The sequence below is a fragment of the Aythya fuligula genome, chromosome 2 (assembly GCF_009819795.1).
Source record: "Aythya fuligula isolate bAytFul2 chromosome 2, bAytFul2.pri, whole genome shotgun sequence".
Lineage (NCBI taxonomy): Eukaryota > Metazoa > Chordata > Aves > Anseriformes > Anatidae > Aythya > Aythya fuligula.
In genome coordinates, this window is record NC_045560.1 from 135650082 (window position 1) to 135673334 (window position 23253).

Consider the following 23253-nt stretch of genomic DNA (forward strand, 5'->3'; position numbering starts at 1 on the left):
TAGCTTAGAGCTGACATAAATAGCCACAGACTATGTAAATGTGAACATTTTACTAGCATATTTTTTTAAAATAATTATTTTATATTTTTTAACAATAAAAGCTACTCCTGAAAAGAAGCAGCTGCTTCTGTCACTGGACTTTAATCTGCCCTTGTTCATGGACCAAGGCCTTAGTTTCTTTGCGTTATGGAAAGAAAGTGTTAAGGTGTGCTTGGGCAGGAGGAAGATTCACCTTTTTTTTTGTTTGTTTTTACTCCTCATTTAAGACAGTAAATAAAAATAATTTACTTAGGTAAGTAATTTTCACTTTGGATGTTTGGGGTAGGGCTAATTGTTTTGCCATAAATCCTGATTCTCTTTGGCAGCATGTTTCTTCTCAGCTGATAACATCTAATAAGAATATGTAGAGCACTACAAAGTATTGGAGCTAAAATCTGTTTGGCAAGAAACCCAAAATACCTTTAATTACCCTGACATGTTACTCTATGTTTTACCTTCCAATATGAACTAATAAAATTTCTTTTACTGAAGCCAAGCGGAAGAAATGGTGAAGTTTTTGCTTTACCTCTTGAGGTTCAACTTTAACCTCATAGCAAGGCATTCTTCCAGGAGAAGGAGGTGTGCCAGTTTCTGAATCACAAATGCTTTGATCATCCTGCAGTTATTAACACTATTCATTTTGTCAGATGTCCCTGATACAAAAGGATACTTTTTTTGTCATACTTCTCAGAAGTTCTTAGGAAGGGTTACAGAAGTGAATCTCAGCTACAGACAGCACCATCTGACCTCGAGTCATGTTTCTTTGTAGCAGCTGAATGCTCTTTGACCTCCTAAAAGGAGATGAGTATTAGCCCATGGTCATGGGATCATGTGTCTTACCCTCTCAGAAGTGAATTTTGCCAACTTAAAATGAACTGCAATTAGTAAAGCTCAAATCTGTTTTAAGTAGTTTTGGGGTTTCCTCAGGTAAGTTGACCAAATTAATCTGACCTTTTTCTACTCTTAATTTTCTTCAACACAAAGACCCGAAAGCGTGGACTTTCGTACATAAAACACCATTCCCACTTCAGAAGACTGTCTTTTCTAAACTTGTCCATCATATATGGTGGGAAAGGAACAAAGAAGTCCATGGATTTCTCTTGACAATCGTTAAATGCATGCAGTACACCCTTCTTCTCAGTGTTAGAAGGGCTTAGCAATGCTGTTCAAGGGCAGAACCTCCCTGCTGAGTTTTGTTTCCTCACTAGTGGAAGCATGGGACAGTGTGGGCTGAAGCAGGCCAGTAGGACTCAGCACATCCCAAGATGTGCGAGGTGGGAGCACATTGTGAGCAAGTTATCCCACCTCAGCATCCAAGACTTTTTTCTTCATGGGTGAACCTTGCTTAGGTGGACCTGAGAGGCTCATAGGGGAAGGGAGGAAGGAGAGGAGGGCTTAGGGGAGGCTTCCTGATCCCATGGGGTGTGGGTTCCAGTAGTGAGTGTGTGTGGTGAGGGATGCTCCTTCAGTTGGACCCTAACCTCAGCGCCACAGCACCACAGAGGGCACAGAGTGGAGCCAGCACCAAGGCGGAGGCAATGAAGGCAGCAGTGGTGATGGGGTGCTACCAGCCCACACTCCCACCGATTTCAGACACCGGTCGAGCTGTGCTTTCTCCCCCGACATTCCCACTTCGGGACCTCCTTGCTCATCCTCAGGCAGTCAGCCCAAAGCCCTGGAGAACCACCAATACCCCCCTCAGCCGCCTGAGGTGACAGCGGCGCCATCTTCCCCACCGCTGCGGAGGGCAGGGCCTCTTCCCGCGCCCCGCCCCGCGCTGCCCGCGGCCGGCGGCCATCTTGCGGCGGCTTGCGGGGCCCGGCTGCGGGGCAGCGCCGCCGCCATGAGCGCTGAGGCGGCCGATCGGGAGGCGGCCACGTCCAGCCGGCCATGCACCCCGCCACAGACCTCCTGGTTCGAGTTCCTGCTGGAGGAGCAGCTGCTGGAGCAGCACCTCAGGAAGCCCTCGCCCGGTGCGTGGCTGGAGGTGGGAGGGGTGGGGGGGAGAGGCACAGAGACGGGGGCTGTTTCACCGTCCCCTCCTCGCCGTGTTTTCGTTTTGCGTTTATAAGTTACGGAAATGTTACAGGAAAGGTTTTTTTGTTGTTGTTGTTTTCGTTTTTAATGGAAAGTGCTGCTGGGTAAAATGAGTGCGGTGTGCAGCCGGGTTTCCCCAGTTACGGCTTGCGAGCATAAAGAGCTGCTGCCCCCCTGAGGGCTCCCTGCTGGACTGGATGGAGTTGCTTTGCTTTGGGCTGGAACGAATAAAAAGCTGTAACCCAAAGTGTATTGTAAATAACTTTTAAAACCAATATTTTATAGTAGCTGATCTTTTGAAGATCGGAGAGAAAAATCATTTTTTTCAGACCCTAGATTCTCCAAGCAGCTGGAGGAGATGGGAAGCACGCCAGTGACAGTATTGTAGGTTTAAGTAAAATAGATTTAAGCACAGTCAGGCCATATCTTGTGTGCTCAGACCTTATTCTGCTATTTTCCAATAAAAAATATCAATGAACAGGTTTTTTTTTTTTTTTTTTTTTTTTGTCTTCGGTTCTTCAGAACAGCCCGAAGGTCCTGGGGAGACTGCCTTATTGTAAGGGAGAGATTTTGCAGCTTTCACATCTTTTAAAATCATACTTTTATTTATTTTTTTTTTTTCCTAAATGTACACAGAAATAACAGAAGATGCTCATAAATACATTTAAGGCACAGAGAAGAAGTGTAAGCAGGCATGTATTCTTACAACAGCTAACTCTGATTTAAATGGACAGCAGTTATTTTCTGTAGATATGAGTACTAAAACTTTATTATTACAAAATAAGGAAAATAAATGAAAGTGTAAGAATGCAGTTTTTGTAGTCAAATAAACTTGAAGTTTAAATAAAGAGAAGTTAATCTGATTTGATTCAGCATAAACAAAATACCCCTTGGGATTAGAACCATCAGGTGACAATGTTGTCCGTATAAATGATTAAGAGATAAGGTATTTGTGATCATGGCTGCAATAAGAAATGAATTTCTGGGCTTACGTGGAATTTGAAGAGAATTTGTTGTGTTTTCTGCAGATCCACCACCTGTACAGCTGATCGTCCAGTTCTTGGAACAAGCTTCCAAGCCATCGGTGAACGAACAGAACCAAGTCCAGCCACCACCTGATAACAAAAGAAACCGCATTTTAAAACTTCTTGCTCTTAAAGTTGCTGCCCATTTGAAGTGGGATTTGGATGTACTAGAGAAAAGGTATGGTCTGTTCTCTTCATATGGAAATTACTAAACTTAGAATCATAGAATCATTTACCTTCAGTGCTACCAAGTCCAACCATCAACCTGATCTACTTGTGGCTTAATTTCTTTATTTTGACAAATGGATATTTCCTGTGCTTGCTATTAGGGCAGTATCTTTCTGAGATTAAGAGGCGTCTTGGGTCTGCCAGCTGAAATCAAATTCTGTTACATCCACAAGTTAGACATAAACAGACCAATGCTGTTAATAATTTAAAGATAAAATGCTTAGGTGCAAACATTCTGTTCTAAGACATCCAAATGCCTACTGTGTAAAGATGAGTTTTAGGTTATACTTTCTAGAATGACAAAAACACCTTAAGTTTCCCCATTCTGAAATGCATTAAGTTGGAGCTCTTGCTCCAGCTTTATAGTTGCAAAACGCTCCATATATTTGTGAGCTAGATCACTGAACTGTCTGTGGTTGAAATGGGCAATAGACAAACTGCTCCTCCTCCTGCCAATAATTTCAGTTACTGAATGGTCTTGCAAGGCCTGGAACTATTTGCTTTGGCATTGCTGAGCATTAAGGAATTACACTTAGTGGGGCAAGACTTGTTCTCCACTTCTTCAATGTATGTTAGAGTTGCAGACACCTTGAAAGAAGAAAGTTCTTTGTTAGATAAAATTTAAGTTGACTCAGTTTATTGATTTTTTTGGGGTGTGTTTTTTAAATCATATTTTATTGTCTTATTTCTGTGGAGTTAATCTGAAAATTGCATGTTCCTTATCATGTGTTAGAGAAATTCACTAATTTCAGAAGTATTTTGAAAACTCTTCCTTCAAAGTAGTGATGAGGCTTGTCTCTCCAACTTTTCTTTGTGCTTCTTAATATATAAAGATCATAATGTTTTTTTTAAATAATGTGCTATCATGATTGATAAAATGACTTGGGATGAGATGTCCGTGATTTTTACCTATGAACTTCTTTACCTTTTTTTTCCCATATCTGTTATGTTATATTTATCTGCCGTAGTGGAGTGTTGTGAGGCTGGATTACTGCATCCTTAAGTACTTTTGCAAGGTGCTACGCAACTGCAGAGAATAAGCTTAAACCCTTATTGCGGTTAGTTATGAAAATATTGTACTAAAAGAAATATCTGGCATACAGTAGGGTTTTTTATACATACTTTAGCTTTGAAATCAGATGTATATGAGTGCATACAAGAGGGCATCTTTAAGGCTGCTTCCCTTCTTGCCGGAGGAACTTCTACTGGCATTTATTGGTGGCATACTTTCTGTCAGTTAGTACCTCTTACTTTTGAAATATAGGTATAATCCTGATTAAAAAATCAGCCTTCCTGTTTGACAATGTTGGGCTGATTCTGGGATTCAGCACAGAAATTTTTTTTATTCTGAGAAATAATCTGAAGCCATTTCAATTCCTAATTCAGCATCTCTCTATATGCTAGGAAGAGTTCTCGCTCTGTGAGCTCACGAAGCCTCAGATTGTTCTCAGTGAAGAACTATGCTTTTTGATTTCTAACTGACAATACCCATAGTTTTAGTCAGGGTAGTTTAAAAAAGAACAGCAGCTTTTGAGCACAGCTTTTTCTAAAACTTCTGCTGTTATAGTTAATCGAATAATGTTCTGCTCTTGCCAATGCAAACAAGATTCCTGGACCTGCCATTAGTAAAAACCAGTGTGTGTGTTAGTTTAAAAATCATGGCGTGGTGACAGACGTTGAGTCTAATGGAACACAAGACATACAATTTATTAAACAAGGTTTCTGGCTTTAGTTGCTACAAATATGGTTTCATCTGGTTATTTTCAATGCTGGTTGCAAAAAATGCAACTTTGAAAAAGTTCAAGGTACTTTGGCAGAGTAGCAGATCACTGCTAATTTCAACCAATGTCCAAATTAGCAATATTGTTTCAGTTGTGTTAAATTACACCTCAAAAGCGTGGAGTGATGCAATCCAGCCTGCATGCCTTCCCATTTTATCAGGGAAGGTTCTGTCCCACCTAATGTATGGTGTTATGTACCACAGCTTACAGTGGAACTACAATGCTCTGTTCCAGTTCTTGCTATTAACTTCATCGTTTGGTGGCAGATGATGGCTCAAAAAGACATAATTGCACAGATAAATGTCTCCTTTACATGAGTGAAGTTCCACTTGAAATGCAAATATGGAAATGAAAATTGCTTACCTTCTGGGTGTATGATCTGGGGCTTGTTTGAGGAGAATTTCTCACTCTTTGGGACCTATTGCTATAAATGAATGAATTATTTTTGGGATGTGTCTGAACAGACTAATGCAGTGTGCACAGAAGCAGATCAGCTCTGTCAAGATAACCTTCCACGAGCTTTACTGTCATTCCTAATAGTGGTTGTTGCTTTACATTCTGATCTAGAACATCATCAGATACAGAGCATTTCGTTATGCTAAGCAGACATACTAACCATACTAACCATGCCTTGTTAACTAGTACAAAGTAGTAGTGTATATTATTTAAACATTCCAGAAGTAGAATTACTGTATGAAGTACCTGATTCTCTTCTTTCTGACAGTTTATCTGTTCCTGTGTTGAACATGCTCCTGAATGAGCTGCTGTGTATCAGCAAGGTTCCCCCAGGGACTAAGCACGTGGATGTAGACCTGTCCAGCATACCCCCAACCACTGCAATGGCCATACTGCTCTACAACAGATGGTAAACTCTTTCTATAGTGATTTTAAGATTATTGTCTTAGAAGTAAACATTGTTTTCTTCTTTCTATGTACCTGTATGTAGAATGAGAAAGAATCTTAAAGTACTAATAGAGTTGTGGCCTGTAAATGGCTTGTAGTGAGGAGCTTAAGCCTGAAAAGTGATTTTAAAGCTGGGTTTGTTCCCTGACAAAATGGTCAAGGTAGTGGTTTGAAGTGTCATCTCATAAAGATAAAAATAAAAATCTTATTACCATTTAGCTTTTTGTCAGCTTAAGAACATTTCTTAAATAGTAGAGGGTGTATAGTAATGGTTTAAAGTATCTGAAATGATAAACTGATATTTTTAAGAGGTGTGTCATCTTATTACACTTCTGAAGCTAATGCCATTCTTTGCTTAATTTTCTCCCCCCCTGTAGGGCAATAAGGACCATTGTTAAAAGCAGTTTTCCTGTAAAGCAAGTGAAACCTGGTCCACCTCAACTGAACGTGTAAGTTAGCAGTATGATTCATTTGAACTTCATGTGTATTTTATAATCAGAAATAGAATCTGTAATTGAAATAAATCATCTACGGTTGCTTAAAATGGTTAGCTGTAAGATTGAAAACTTGCATTAATTTCAAGTATATTCTTATTTTCCTGTCATGCATGCTCAATATACCTGTATGTCTGTGGTTCTACTTTTTTATTATGTTGTTATCTGTGACTTTGTAGAGGCATGAAAAATAGCAGAAGAAAGGGAGATGGCAGTTTCTCCGGGCAGAAAGCTTATTCTCTAGTTGAAACAATATATTTTTTTGCGTCTTGTTTGAACTTACATGGGCTTGCTTAGTACAGTTTTTTTACAACAATTCACAAAGTTATAGATAAGTGGTAATTTGCAAGTGTTTTATGTTAATTTTGTACTCTAGTATTAGATGAATAATATTCTGGCTTGTATGAGAGAGTCTGATAAGTTTGTTGATTAGAAACCCTGCTCATATTTCTGCTAGAGATCTTGAACTGTCCTATCTGTATCTGGGTCTGATCCTGAATCAGAAGATTCTATATGGGGAAATAGTTTTAAAATACTTCTACTTTTTACATAATCATGCAAACCCTGCTCCTGCCCCTCATGTATGCTTGTGAAGGTTTTAGCAGTGAAGCTTCAACAGCTTGAGGCTGTTGAAGCTGATTGCTTCATGATGATTTTGCTAATATTAACGATCTGATATAAAAAGACAACAACAAACAAATACACAAGGAAATGAAGACCGAAACTTTCATTTTATTAAATCATATTCTTAAACTCTTCGTTATATCTTTAAATTACATAATTCTGTATTTCAGAGAGATAACCAAGAATGTTTGGTGGTCCAGCGCAATGATGTTAAAAACAGTTAAGCAAAACGTTTTTGGAATTAGTTGTGCTTTAGAGCATGAAGTAAAATAATGGGATGGCTTGCTTTATAATTAAGGTGTTGACCACATCTCTCTTTTTTCAGGATGAACCAGATGCAACAAGAAAAGGAACTAACTGAAAATATTTTGAAAGTGGTAAGACTTCATCCACCTCTAGTTTTTGCTTGAATCTACATATAACATGTATATGTAAATATACATATGTACATATGTAAATATGAATGGCCAGGAGATCAACAATTGCATCACAATTTTGTTGGATTTGGTACATTTATGTTACATTAGCCACTTCTAGCATTTTCAACAGTTTTGCTGTGTTTTGGACAGTGTTGTAGTGAATTTAGTATGGCATTTGTTTTGCGAGATTGAAGTATTCTTTCATCAGTCCATCCCTGGAGCCATATGAATGAAGCAAGCCTCTACAAAATGAGTGTGTGGTTAGTAAGACCATGCTGTGCTTGAGGTGTACAATCATATGGCAACAAAATATAATGCTTAACTTTTCTTAAGAGGATTTAGTAGGTGCATTTTCTGTATGTTGCTTTCAACAGAATGCAATGTGCTCAACAGAATGTGCTTAAAGTATTTTCCTTTGAGACAAGCAAGAAAAGAGGAAAAATAAAACCTTTATTTCAGAAGTAGCCTAGCTCCTTTCCCTACTCTTGTACTTAGAATAAGTTAAAGGCTTTGCATTTATACTTAATTTCTTTCTTTTTTTTTTTTTTTTTTTTTTCAACTAAGTGAACAAAAATGATGTTTAACTGTTTCACCAATTTGTCCTAAATTCTGGAAAAATCTTGCTATTCAAAGAGAAGCTGCTTTTAGTTCATCTATGAAATAATAGCTGAGAATTTACAATTCAGCTGTTGGATAACTTAATGCTCCAGAAGTGGATAAACAGCCATAGGTGAAACTGGGAGAAAAATATTTTGTTTCCCTCTTGGAAGTAAGGGTCTGATCTTGTTTCTCTAAGTACCTGAAATTTCATTATTGTACAAGAAATACAGGAGCAGAGAAGCGTATTAAGGAAATTTTCTTTGCTATCACTTTACTATGCTGTTAAATTTCTAGTATTTAAACACCAAGCTAAGCTTGAAAACCATTAATTTATTTTTTATAATGTATGTGAACTATTACAGTTGAAGGAGCAGGCTGCTGATTCCATCCTGGTGCTAGAAGGAGCACTTAAATTGAATAAAGATCTCTATGTCCACACGATCAGAACCCTGGATTTATTAGCCATGGAGCCTGGTATGGTGAATGGAGAAACAGAGAGTTCCACAGCTGGACTGAAAATCAGTGCGGAGGAGATACAGTGCCAGGTACTTTATGTTCTAGACTGAAGCTTTCAATTTGTTTCTTTAGACAAAATGTTGTGTGATGTTTTGAAATAAACCGCAGTATTTTTCTACTGATATTTTTGTGTTCTTTCTTCACTGCAGTAAAATGTTATTGAGGTCATTTTTATGTTATTAAAACTTCTTTCAACATTATAAATTTGTTGCTCACAAACAGCTTTTTCCTAGTCTGGAGTAAACCACTGTATGACAAGGACTGCTTATTGCACTCTTCTCACTATTCTGTGGAAATCATTCTGTAATTTTCTTAATGCCTGTGCAGAATTACTTACACTGAGATCACAGTTACAAAGGAAACAAAATATGGGGGAAAAGATATGCAGCGTGTGTCAATATAATAAATTGGGAATAGTTTAAATATCTGTAAAAACTGAGCTGAAATACTTAATGTTGACTTGAAATGTTATATAAATTTCCAAGATAACATGTTCTGTATCAATGCTGTTTACAGGTTTGCTATGACTTGGGTGCAATCTACTTTCAACAAGGAGCTACGAATGCAGCACTTCATGAAAACGCAAAAGAGAAGTTTTTCAAAACAAGGGAGTTGATTGCAAGGGTAATGAGTGTTTTATTACTGTGTATGTTCAGCTCTTCTAAAGAAAAAAGAAGTAAATCACACTACTTCCTTCTTCAGCAGTGTAAAGGTTATGTTACACACATTTTTTTAAAAGAAACTTCGTGGCATTTTGGCAGCAACTTCCATTGCTTTGTTTTACTTTGGGTCTTGTTCAAAACGATATTGATCAGGTGTGATGTGTTACTGTTTTATTCTGTTGTGCATCGAATATTTGGTTATACAACTAGTACTGATGCAAGAGTAACATCTCCGGTGCTAATACTAACTTGACTAAGCAGTTAAATCCATGCCCACTGTGCTATTCTGGTAGTGCTGTTGTGTTTCTGAGGAAGGTAATCATACAGCATTTCCTATTCGTGTTTATGTAAATTTCTATTGGAAATGAGATCTGTGTTCTGACCGTTTACAAAAGATGACATTTTTATGTATATTATATTAATATTTCTGAAACTGCAAAACCCAAATTTTCATTTAAAAAGACAAAACGTGGTGTAAGCTGCAAAAAAGACAAAAACATAAGTGTGTACACGCATGTTCTTCTACTGTTTCATTGTTATTGGGAGAAACTGTGAGTCTCCATTTGTGCTTCAGAATTAAGTTTATGTTTCATAATACTTCATCACTCAGATTGAATCGACTATTCCTTTTCAGATTGGGTCATCATCACTTCACTGCACCATAGATGAAGAACGGTTGGCTGGGTACTGTCAAGCTTGTGGAGTTCTTACCTCGTCTGATGATGATGCATCTCAACAGGCAACTCCTTACAGTCAAATCGATAACTGTTTGAAAACTGGCAACTATCAGGTATTGCACTTAATTAAAGCCTGCTTCTAGTGGAGTTCTTTGTTTTTGTTGTTATGTGTTGACGATCCCATCTAATCTGTTATCTGTAACTATTGAATTATCCATTGGTGATTCATTCCAATGTGTTTGTGTTGCAGGACTTGGTGAAGATATTCCTTGAAGATAACCTAGCCCTCAGTTTACCTGTTCAGTTCAGGCAATCGGTGCAAAGAGAGCTGTTCCAAAACGCTCTACAAGGGTGAGATGTTAAATAATGGTCTGCTCAAGGTGGTTGAGAAGATGAGTTAAGATTTTCAAGTACATGAAGTCTTTAAAAAAAAAAAAAAAAAAAAAAATTACATACACATTTTTAAATTTATAACTAGGTTAATGCCTCTGTAGAGGACTTCTAAAACTTGAAGTCAAAGCCAATCAGGCTGCCGTACTAAGCGTTAATATTGTAGGGGATGTGTACTTCATTTGGGAACTTTGGCAGCGTAGTTACCTGTGATTAGGAGCTTTGTGCACTGCTGAACCAGCCCAGTTTGCGTATCCTGAGATAAGTGAATATGCCTGAAGTCATCTTGGCTGTCAGCCGTGTGCGGGGAATGCTTACGAAGAGGAGATGCACCTGTGTGTTGGTCACTGCTCTAGTTGGAGTCCCAGTGGTGCTCAGGCTGAAGCAAAAATGAAGCTTGTGTGTGAAACAGAGCTGTAAGCAAGGAGGGAATTTTCTTTCAAAAAAAGTGAGGTCTTGGGTGAACTTAGGTAGATCCTGAGTAAATTTTTTTAGAGGGCAGTCATGGACAGAGGCACATGCTCCAGACTTGTCTCGGGGTCTGACACGTGGAGCTTTGCCTTGATACCAACTGCATTTGTCAGAGAAGTTCTGTGAGCTTGGGTTTTGTGTTCATGCAGGAACGACGCTCTGGAAGAAGTTTGTTTCAAAATCTGCGTGTGCAACACCGTCCGTGATATATTGCAGGGTGAAATAATTGATGTTCAGTTTTGTCTGCTGTTCCTGAAACCCAACAAAGAGAAAATAGACTTCCTCCTGGAGGTAAGAAAATTACTGCCTGAAACTAGAAGGCGAGACAGTATTTAAGGAGGTATCTCTTTCCCCATGTAACTGTGTAACTGTTGCAAGTAATGCTTATGTTTCTGAGACAGAAAAATACTTTGTGCAATAACTTCTCAAACTTTATTCAACTTCTTTTTAGATAGCACAAATACGCTGTATGTAATCAGTCTTGCATCTATGTTGCTAGTTCATCTGTTCGGGAGGAACCCTTGTTGATTTACTGTTTCAGTTGGGATTTGAAATTGCTGGGTTTCCTGACCTCACTAAAATATATAGTGATATTACTGAACATCTCTTTTTGAGGAACAAAGAAACATTCTCCAAGACAGAGAGAGAGATACTAGAAAAAAATATTTGTGAAAGAGGACCGCTCTTGCCAGCTTTGTTGTAAAAACTAGCAAGTCATGAAACTATCCTGACATTCTGTATATGTGAGACTTTTGCTCTCAGTGAAGCTTTTTAGAAGTTGTTGCTCGGACTGGACTTACTCCTTCTGTTGCTGTGCCATTAGTTTCATATCTTCTGCTTAATTTGAGTCTTGTCTTTTGCATGTCAGTCACAGCTGCTCTCTTCAAGTATGTAGCTAATATTGTCCAATAATACTCTGAAATACAGAGCCAGCAAAAGCTGTTCCATCAACTGCTCGTATTGAGCATATTTCTCAAAAAAAACAACAACACCATGTAAGCTGGCAATTAAAGATAACTAAACAGTTGAATTTAAACTGTTGTATTTCTTTAAAGTTAATCCTAGTGGATCTTATGGTTTTGTGCTCAGAAATTTCAGTTCATTTTTAAACTTGTGCAAAAGGACTTTATATACGTAACGATCTTTTTGACTGATTCATGCTGTGGTGTTCAGTCAGCACGCCTAAATATCAGGAATTGGATTGAAAAAAAAAGTAGATTGTGTCAAGGAAGATCAGTTGTCTGAAAAAGCTTCTTGTGTACAGAGAAAGCAATTTTGATCTGTCTGATAGCTGCGGTGTTTATCGGGTAACTGTCTTGCCTCCCTTGAGATGGAGGGTTACTAATAGGTAATTGTGAATCAGCACACTGTATCTAGCTAAATATTTTAAGATTTCTAAGCCCTGGCTTAGTTGTTATTGCTAACTTTTCCCCAGGCTTGTTCAAGATCAATAAACTTGGAAAATGCTTCTGAATCTTTGAAGAGAAAAATGGCATCATTTCTCAAGTATGTACTGGCTTTGATACCCTGAATTTGCATGTTGTAAGCAATGTAATGCAGCATAATAAATGCTTTTGAGAACCTATAACTGGAAAAATGATAAACTTCCTCCTTCTGATTGTTATTTTTTTTTCTTTACTTAGAAACTTGTGTTTGGATTTGGAAGATCTTCAGCTTGTCTTCATGATTTCATCTCACGATCTGTTCATAAAACTTCTGAAAGATGATGAACGGAAACTGCTCATTGATGAAATGCGGAAGAGGTCTCCTAGGATCAACCTGTGCACAAAACCTGTGACTTCTTTTTATGATATCCCAGGTAATATTCAGTGTTTCCATAAATTTATATCTGTGCAGTTACACAGTAACCTCAGGCATGGAAATAGGTGCAGATCTCTTTTCAGATCTGTCTTCTAGTTTAGAACTAGTTTAGAATGGGTTTTAGAGCAAATACTTCCAACTTTTAGCCAATGAATGTCCTGCTTGTTCAAGAACATTGTTCTTCTGCTTGTATCTCAAGTGAGTATATGCTAAAATAAGTGTGTGCTACTAGACCAAGCCAAAGAGAGGTGTGGCAGTTGGTTTGAACTGAATCTGACTAGCAGCTTTTTGCAGGGAGGGTGTATTCCTGCCTCTGGACTTACACCAGCACTAATGTTTGTGTGACTGGTGAGCAGTCAAATGTCATCTACTCAGGAATGATAAGGCTCTACATTATCAAGGAGTGCCCTGGAGACCTCATTTGTTTTTTTTGTTGTTGTTGCTCCTAGCTTCGGCAAGTGTCAATATTGGCCAGCTTGAACATCAGCTCATATTGTCAGTAGACCCTTGGAGGATTCGCCAGATCTTAATTGAATTGCATGGTATGACTTCAGAACGCCAATTCTGGACAGTCTCAAACAAGGTAATTTGTTTCAATATGACAGACTAATTTGAGGACTGGTTAGGCATCATATCACAATGAACAGTAAATATTTTGCTGTGGAATGTAAATGGATTTTTTTCAATTTTCTCTCTGCACAATCCTTCAGTAATAATAATGAGATGTATCTAAACTCATATTTTGAATGAAAAAGGTGGAACCTTCACGCTAAACTGACTGTATCACAACTTTGCCTTGTGAAAAAGTAAATTTCTGTCATTTTTGCTTTCAGTGCTCTGACCAGTTAGCAATATTATTTTAGTTTAAATTCTGTCATGGAATGTAGCTGTTTAGCTGGGAGCAAGAGAGGGAGTACTTTTTTTTCTTAGGTAAGAATTTCTTGTCTTTTTGTGTTTTTCTTTTTTTTTCCAAATTACTGCATGTTCACATATGAACAAACAAACCTATGTGCATATGAACAAAGTGGGGTAGGCAACAATTTTTAATGTAATTCTGTCTGTCTGAGCTATGCATTACTGCTGATTAGATGTAAACATTTCTGCAAACGGCACTTAGAAATCGATCATTTTTTGACATCTGAGTTTTATTTTCAGTGCTTAAGCAAAGATGTGAATTCTAAAACCCTGTGCAAATGTCTTGCATGTTTCTCTCTCAGTGGGAAGTACCAAATGTTTACGGCAATGTTATTTTAGGAATCAAAGATAACCTGACTAGGGACTTGGTCTACATCCTTATGGCGAAGGGATTACACTGCAGCGCAATCAAGGTGAGCAAGCTGTCTGAAGTTACTGGTGAGTTAGTTTGAACAAAAAATATGGAAAGCCCTTTTTGAGAAAAAGAACTGAAGAAACGGGAGGTGAAAGAGATCTAGTAACAAGCTCTGGGTGTAATATCATAATTAAATATTCCTGTCTCACAAAGTTCCAGAGCAAGGGTAGTGGCATTGCACTGAGTTGGGTTGGGGGATAATTTAGTTCATACAAAGTCTTGTTTAGGATATACTAAATCACGTTGCACCTAAACCCAACGTTGATTTGACACATTGATGTTCTTTTGGCTGTTCTACTTAAAGAATTTGCTGGAATGCTCTTTTACTTGCCTTGTAATTGACTATAGTATAGTCTGTTAAAACTACAAGGCAGAACTGAACTGTCTAAGTAATATGCCTGTAGTTAACTTTTTTGGTATGTTTAAGCAAAAACTTCTTGTTCTGTTTGAAAGATTTGGACCTGTGAGAGCTATTAAGCTAAACAGCAAGTCCAAAAGGACCCAAAAATGTAAATGATTATTGGTAGTTTCTTAAGGAATGCTGACAATAATGGATGCAAAGGCTTCTTCAGCCAGGATTTTAGCTCTTAGACTTCATTTTCCTCATGAATCCACTCAGAACTATTAATGTGTATCCTCTTTGTTGCAGGATTTTGTCCATGCAAAGCAACTTTTTGCTGCTTGCTTGGAGCTTGTGACAGAGTTTTCTCCAAAACTCCGTCAAGTCATGCTGAACGAAATGCTGCTTTTGGACATCTACACTCACGAAGCTGGACCTGGTGCCAACGGAGAGCGTCCTCCTTCTGATCTGATAAGCAGAGTCCGAGGATATTTGGAAATGAGAGTACCTGGTGAGCGCGTTGCTGTTTTTCCTGAGACACCATAAAACACAAAGAGAAGGAGAAAGCAGTAGCTTTGTACTTAGATAAAACATTTCAGTATATATTTATATAACTTATAATATGTAGTGTATTTTCCAATGTAGTATGTTGGAAAAACAGTGAAGTTTGATGTGTTATTTCATGAGTCTTTAGAAATTCATTTAGCTTTAGAAGATGGAAATGGGAGCAACGACATCATGATGCCTACGTGTTGCTGAACATTGACAGTTTCTGTTTAGTGCCACTTAAAGAGTTCAAAGGGGATAAATGTGTCTGCACTTTATCTGAAAAGTTTAATTAGTTATTGAAGTAGCCCATGTGGTTTCACACTGAGGGAGTTGAGTAGTGCTGTTGCTGTTGGAGGGCTGGGCATCATTTTTTCTGTGACAGGTCATACAAAACAAAAATGGTTAATCAAAGGAAATTGATTTTGCTTGATTTTATATAATGCTGTTTTCCTCAAAAATAAAAAAGACCCCGTTTCCTTCCAGATATTCCTCTTCGACAAGTTATAGCTGAAGAATGTGTTGCCTTCTTGTTAAACTGGCGTGAAAATGAGTATTTGACCATGCAAGTTCCATTACCTCTGGTTCAAACCAATCCTTACGTAAAGGTAACAGCTGTTCTGTCTCAAATCCTTGTAGGACTGTAACTGATGTAACTGACTTTTTCTTCTTGAGGCCTCTTGTACTTTTAGAAGTACGTACATTTCTGCCACAAGTTTGTCATGTTTTTATTGCTACAATGAGTAAAGTCTGGTAAAGAAGACAGAGCAAGGCTAAACAACAAATGTGCTTGACAGCTGGCAGAAGATTTGTGGGCTATGCTGCAGAACAGATGAACCGAGCTGCATCGTAGCCCTTGTCATCTGCCAGCTGAGGTTGGGTCCCTGAGCATCAGGCACGTGTGGTAACAACCCCCGAGCTGGCTGCTGAAACCCTATAGCAGCACCTCGGGGAAGGACTCGCCTCTCAGCTGGGATTCAGCCTAGGTTTATGTGGCAGAGCTGAGAAGTGTAAAGATATCAGGCTTTGTCTCTGTCATCTTTCTGTTCTAAAGACACCAAATGCACTGTAAGGGTTCCATTTTTGAACCCAATACCAGTGTTTAATTTCTGGGGACACTCAAACACTGCTCTTGTTGAAACCTGGCTTTCAAACTGGTTTTATAGTAGTGTTTTTACATCAGTCAGGCAATAAAGCTGAAGCTGAATGCTGATTGTATTACAGGACACATTTTTGGCCTGCTCTGGTTGCCTGTTGTGCTTCCTGTAAATTCCCTTTTGACCCTTAGATTTCTCTGCGTAGCAGAGGGTGCCAGCACAACTTCATTTTTCCTTTAGTTCAGATTAATTGTTATATGACAGTTATGGGTATTCGAGGGATCAAGTCTTTGTAAAACTATATTATATACAACCTAAAAAAAAAAATCTGTATATTTGAGTAAGCTCCTGAAAACAAGCTTTACATTCAACTTGTCATAATGAAATACACCATAAGGGAAGTAGGAAAGGGATAATGTTTTGTTTAATTCTCATCTTCCAGATTACAGGTCAGGGTCCTCTGCTGCAAAGCTTAGTTCTGTTGCTATGTAGTTTGGGAGCTTAAAATTGTTTGCTTAGCCATCTTAAATACCGATAATTCCTTTGCTCCAGTCAATATTCAGAGAAGTTCTGTCTGCTTACTGTATTTCTTCTTTTGTGTTGCACAGCTGGGACAGTTGCTGGCTGCTACATGCAAAGAACTTCCAGGTCCCAAAGAAAGCAGACGGACAGCTAAAGACCTCTGGGAAGTGGTTGTACAAATCTGCAGTGTATCCAACCAGCACAAACGGGGGAACGATGGCAGAGTGAGTTTGATAAAACACAGGGAGTCTACGCTAGGCATTATGTACAGGTATCTTTTCTTAAGTTACTTTTAAGATTTTTTGTTTGATTTGTATACTTAACCCCAAGTCCCAGTCAAGAGCTGACTGTATTCCACATCGTAGTGGTGGCAGCAGCTGAAGAACTCTGATTTTTCCTTTTAGTTACCTGATCTCTGCTTGCCTTAGTGTTAACTGATGATGGATTTAGGACTCTGATTTGTCCAAACAGTATGTTCAGCCTCTCCTTAAGTCCAAGACTGACTATAAACTGCCTGTTATGATAAAATCTGAAATGTGTGGTTATACAGAACGGCTTTATGTACTAAAAACTTGAACAAATGTTCCTCTGTCAAAAGTATGGGTTTCTCCTTTGCCTTTCTTGAGTAAATCGGGTCCACATGCATCTAAAGGCCAGCTGCTTTTGCTTACGTTGATGTGGGATGGGTAGAAGAGGGTTCCTGCTTGTTTTATGTCTTAATTGTACACCCTGGCAAGAAAAAGGAGGCCCTACAGGTGTACTTTAGGATCCTGAACCTCTTCTGACCCCTGTAATTCAGACAGTGAAGGGCAGTGCCCCTGTTTTTATTGTGGGGAAAGAATCAGCAAAACCTTTCCAAACAGGCTGTGCTTGTCTGGCTTGCTTATGGTGACAATTTCTGATGTGGCATGACAAAAAATAATAAATCAATATGCATTACAAACGATCACTGTGTACCCTATTCTGTAAGCTTGTAGGTCGTTGTTGCAGTCCTAACTTGGAGATTTACAGTACAGTTCAATGTTGGACTCAATACAAAATGATTTTCATTCCTTGATGTAGCTTGATAAACAAGACACAATCTGTTATTTTAACCTTTTCGTAATTATAAAAATCAAACTTTTCAGTGACTGTATTGAAAGTGAATGACCTGACTGAACGTTTCCACTTATACACTCTGCATTTGTAAGCTTAGAGCTGACGGGTTGTTTTGGCAGATGAAGAATTTGCTTTGCTGACAATTATTTCCAGTGAATTAAGTTTGTATATGCTGTCAGTGGCGGTCGATTACTTACACAGATCTTTGTGTCCCTGATTTAGGAGTGAATTGCTGTCCTTCATCAAAAAGCTTCGGGTAAGTTAGAGCTGACTTGGGAATGTGTGTACAGTCAGAACTTCCTTCTGGTGTAACACCTCTCTGGAATTTAACAGGAAATGTCCAGAAAATGTAATAGCAATATAGATGTTTTCATATGGCTGAAGAACTAAATTTATTTCACCTGACACAGCAGTGTTGAATAGCTTAATGTTGAACAAATTGATCCTGAATTCTGACAGTAGAATTTAGTTAACACGAATTTATTCCAGTTATCATGCAGATTTATGTACTTGGAATTCTTGGGAAATCATTTCTTTTGGAGGGAGGAGGAAGCTGCTACTTGCCTCAAAATTAAGCAGCAGAAGTAAAAGGAAGGGAAACTGCTCAGTGTGTGTGTGTGTGTAAATGCACAGAAAGATGTAGTATACCTAGCATAAGTTTAAGGTTAGTCTGTGGGAGGGGAGAGGTGTACAAAGTCAAAATAAATTTTATATTCAAGGAGTTATTCAGGAAGGTCTAAAATAATTGAAAACTCCTTAAATTTTCTCTGTCTTCCTGTGCTGCAGGATTCTTAATGAAGTACTGTCCTATTTCAGTAGGAAATAATGATGTCAGAACTTCTGACATAGCTTTAAAGCTTAGGGAAGAAAGTGGATTTCTGTTAATTTCATGGGAACGTCCATCTCTTTTTTCCTTTTCCTTCCAGGAACCATTGGTTTTAACTACGATATTGTCCCTGTTTGTCAAGCTTCATAATGTTCGGGTTAGTACGTATAAAGATCACATTGGGATTTCTTGAAGCATTTCCCTTTGTAAATTCTTTTACTCTCTCTCTTCTCTTAGGAAGATATCGTGAATGATATTACAGCAGAGTACATTTCCATCTGGCCTTCCTCTATTCCCAAGTAAGACGATACTAACTCAAAATACAGTTTTCAAAATATACTTAGATTAATTGGTTTGGTTCCAGTTACTGTGGACTAGTTACTGTGTGCTAGTGTCATTTCTGCCATCACTGACCCCTGTTTGCAGATGAGTTGGTCTGGGTGCGTGGAGGTTTCTGCTCTTGATTTGATGGTAGTGATAGAGAAGCAGATGCAAGAAACAGGATTTTTTTTTTTTTTTCGGGTGCTTCACTGAGCTGTATGGCTGTGAGCCATGTAATATTTTAACATAAAATACTTTTTTTTTTTTTTAGAGATGTTTGATTAATTGCCAAAATACTAAGTGGCATATGGTGTGTATGGCTTTGTCCTGGCCAGATTGAGCTGTGCTTCTCCAGTTTAGAGAAGTTCAGAGAGTTCATAGGCTCTGTGGGGCTAGAACCTCATTGTTTCAGCCTCTGTGTGTGTGTCATACCTGGGGGCATTTTGGTGTATATATGATTATATGTATATATATTTTGGTGTGTATAGATTTTGGTGTATATTAGAAAGCCAAGCAGAAGATGGTTTTTAGTCTGTTACCAGAACTTAGTTATAGGGTGAAGAAAAAAAACACATGTTTTTAAAAATGGAGATTCCATGTGACGCTTAGGAAAGGCTGCCCAAGCAATGTGTCAAGCTATATTAGCAGCTTTCCTTTCTGAGCTAGTTCCATAAATTCTAGAGCTTGCTGTCTGTGGCTGCTTGTGCAGATGCTGTGATAATTGAGGGTGGTTTCAGGTGCACGATCTTTACTGATGTTATTTTTGCTTGACATTTAATGCAAAAAGCGGTTTGGACTTAAACTAGATGTGAACTCAGATTACTGCTGTAAAAAAAGAAACAATTACTTAGGATTTTTTCTACTTTTTTTTCCCTTTAGCCTTCAATCAGTGGATTTTGAAGCGGTGGCTGTAACAGTAAAAGAGCTGGTCAACTATGCGTTGACTATCAACCCAAACAACCACTTCTGGTTAATTATCCAGGCAGATATTTATTTTGGTAAGTGAAACCAACATCTGGGTTTTGGCATGTCTATAGGGGCGCTTCTTCTTTTGAAATTTGCCTACCTTCATAACCTTTGGTGTATCTCCTTATATGAAAAGAAGCTTAAGTGATAAAACTTTAAAATCTTTGGGGGCGGTTGTGTAGGTGAATTCACCGAGGAGGTATCTAAGTTGCCAGACTGAGCTTTCAGTGGGGACTTGATTTTAGGGTAAGGGAAACTTTACTGTAAGAGCTGTGATTAATTTTGCTTCTTTTAGTGGGTACAGTCAGTTCTTGAGTGATACAGTCATGCAAACCTGTAACGTTAGAGTCTCTTACTAAGTGAATGAAGGTTTTGTGGCTAGTGCTTACATTTAAGGTGGAGATCAGCTTTACTCTGCTCAAGTAGAGGTGCTTTGTGTTTTATATAGGGAAATATCTAGGGTTTGTAAATGAGGAAGCGTGAACTCCTGATCCAGTGCTGGTTGTGATGGGAAGCTCTTTCCTATCTCTCTGTCCTCAGCTCCCACTTTCCCGCTACTTACAGGGAAGGCATATGAGCTGAGAGAGAGATGCTGAGGAATGGGCTTTCAGAAGCCAGCCACACAAGCACAGTACTACCGTGCTAGAGGAGGATGTTGTCATTGCCATCTTCAAAAGAACGCGGGCATTTCTTGGGCCGAAATTTTCTGTAGGCTCTGTTCTAGGGGAATTTAGCATTGAAGCCAGATTGTTCTTCTCTGGCAACAAAGCAGATAGCAGAGGCAAAGCTGGTGCTCTGGGCTGTTGCAGGAGGCAAGGTGCGTGTTTCTAAACCTCTTTTTGAGCTGGAAACGTGGCTGTGCTGTGCGGTAAGCTGCAGTGCAGAAATTCTAGCCTGTTGATTTAAAAGGAGAAGGATTTGTCTAGAAGACAATTTTTTGCTGAGGGTGGGGTAAGGTTTGGGCTCTCCCCTTAAATATGGGGGAGCGATTTGAGGTCATGAAGTGATAACATTTAGTGCTTGTATGAAGTGGGACAGCATCCCAGAAGCTTCCAAAGGGAATTTAGCTGAAATGCTAATGTCCAAATAATTCTGTAAACATCTGATCTGAGTCTTAGGACTAACTGCTGTGTTTACTTTAAAGTCCTTGTTTTGGCTTTTTTTTTTCCCACTACAGCAACAAATCAATACTCGGCAGCCCTCCACTATTACCTGCAGGCAGGAGCTATCTGCTCAGACTTCTTTAACAAGATGGTACCACCCGATGTGTTCACAGACCAGGTGAGCTGGGGTGTTGAAATAGGATTTAGATGTACAGAAATAACCTTTGGGGTTTGGTCAGCACCCTAATCCTCTGAAGATACAGAATTGCTAACTACAAAACCTTAGAAGTCACAGGAAAGTGTGCGTGCAATGCACTGTAACAATGACAGGCCCATGCTTTTCAGGACTGTCTAAGCCCAGGGGAAGTGGCTGTTTTCATGCCCTATCCCATTGCTTCTCCTTGTGTTTCTGTTCGTGTTTAAGTGAGCATTTCACACTGCTGTTTCTTCCCCTGTTAATTCTGACCGGTCACAGCCCCATCCAAGCCTTGCGTCAGGCTGCTCCTGCAGGCAGCAGGATAAAAGGTGAAGCTTTTATCGAAAGTCAAAGCTGCAGCCCTGCTCCTTTGCCAGAAACGCTGTGCTTTGCTCTGTAGCACACATCACACTTGGGAGAACTCTCCTGCATCGTGAAAGCTCAGGTGGTCAGTGGAGTGTGCACAAAACCCAAGGACAGGGAAAGGGGTTAGAAGACTGTAGATGGTTATTTAACTGATCCCTTTTAGTTAATAAATAGATAAATACAAATTTGTTGCTGTTTGTGTTCCTATATCCTATGCTAGCATTCTGAAACTCTTTTTTTTAACCATTCTGTAGGTGATAAAAAGAATGATAAAGTGTTGTTCTTTACTCAACTGTCACACCCAGGTAAGAGCTGAAATGTGATATTAAATAAAATGTGTCTATATTCAAAAGCTGGGGGGAGAACTTATTATGAGTAAAACTGCCTCTGACTTCCCTTGCCAACGCAATCTGTATTAAAACCTTTTGTCACTATTGCATCTAATGCATAAAGGGACTCAAATTAACAGGCAACTAAGTAAGTGCTTGGAAGTGTTGCAGAAGTAGAAATAGTCTGAGGGGATTCTGTCCTATTTTTATCTTAGGTTATATATTTTTAATTTTTGCAGAGGTGGCCTTGTTCTACAAGATAACCACACGTGGCAAGTGTTGTTCAGCGGGGCTGTTTGTTCTCCAGGAAGTAACAAAGTTATAATAGCTCCTGTAGCAGGGCCTAGTAAATACATCCAGAACCCTGGAAGCCAGGTGCATCCCTTCAAATTTGACTAAGCAACTTTGTTTTTTCCTCCTTTAGGTATTCCTGTCAGTATTTCAGAAGGAGCTATGTAGGCCCTTGAAGTTGAGGTGCTTAGGAGATGCTTGGGGTGGGAAGGAGCCCTTGGTTAGGTCTCAGAGCTGGGTGGGGTTACCGATGTGGCAGATTTCCATTTGTGGGGCACTAAGGCTGTGAAGTCACCTCTGAGCCTTTCCTTACAGGTAGCTATTTTATGCCAGTTCCTCAGAGAAGTGGACTATAAAACTGCATTCAAGGCACTGCAGGAACAAAACAGGTAATTATTACTGTACAGCTTCCATTATGGACACTTACCTGTAACATCCATATGTAAATGTGTCACTAATTTGTGTTTTCTTTCAGTCACGATGCCATGGATTCCTATTATGAATACATTTGGGATGTCACGATTTTGGAGTACTTGACGTGTATCCTTTTGTTAGAATGCTGCTAGCTTGTAGGGGGGGTGTGCTCACGGCTGGAGAGAGTGCCTTCTGCACAAGTATCTCCTTAATTTACCTTCAGATCTCCACCACAAAAGAGGAGAGACCGACAAGAGGCAGATAGCGGTGAGTTACCAGAGGGTGCTGCGGGGACTTCCTGAGTGTTTCTTTCCTTCCCTGCAGCAGTCCTTGAAAATAATAATTGTCACTTCCAGTTTTAATTTCATCACATACATCAGCAGCCAGACTTCTAAGAATTAAGCTTGTATTCAGATGTTTCAGCTTTACTGGACTGACTGCTGCTCATGATGCCTCTCTCCTCTTTTATTTAAGATCAAAGCCATTGGGCAGACAGAGCTGAATGCCAGTAACCCCGAGGAGGTCCTACAACTCGCTGCACAGAGAAGAAAGAAGAAGTTCCTTCAAGCAATGGCAAAGCTTTACTTCTAGGCTAATGCTGGAAGACCACTCCGAGATTTGTGAAAATGAAGAGAAAAATTCTTCCACAACTTTATTTTTAAAATTCATTTAAACTTTTATACAACATTTACAGTCTGGTATCTTTCATTTAGAAATAGATGAAATCTTATAATAAAACCCCGTATCTTTACAAACTGTACAGAAGGCCTGAACCAACAACTTCAGCTGTTTCCACTGGGGAGTGGTTGGAGAAGCTCTGA

The 23253-nt window shown here is 39.0% G+C and overlaps 1 protein-coding gene across 1 annotated transcript; it reads left to right on the forward strand.

Annotated features, from left to right (window-relative positions):
• Nucleotides 1-1857: 1857 nt before the first annotated feature.
• Nucleotides 1858-23231, forward strand: INTS8 (integrator complex subunit 8). The gene is made up of 27 exons (XM_032181936.1): nt 1858-2012; nt 3105-3279; nt 5835-5975; nt 6391-6462; nt 7457-7508; nt 8513-8695; nt 9183-9290; nt 9963-10118; nt 10256-10356; nt 11016-11157; nt 12302-12372; nt 12510-12685; nt 13137-13270; nt 13905-14015; nt 14667-14868; nt 15390-15511; nt 16609-16793; nt 17843-17876; nt 18547-18603; nt 18684-18745; nt 19647-19765; nt 20911-21014; nt 21653-21703; nt 22334-22407; nt 22494-22558; nt 22656-22699; nt 22907-23231. The coding sequence occupies exons 1-27, from the start codon at nt 1883-1885 to the stop codon at nt 23021-23023; spliced, it is 2988 nt and encodes a 995-aa protein (XP_032037827.1). The 5' UTR covers nt 1858-1882; the 3' UTR covers nt 23024-23231.
• The last annotated feature ends 22 nt before the right edge of the window (nt 23232-23253 follow it).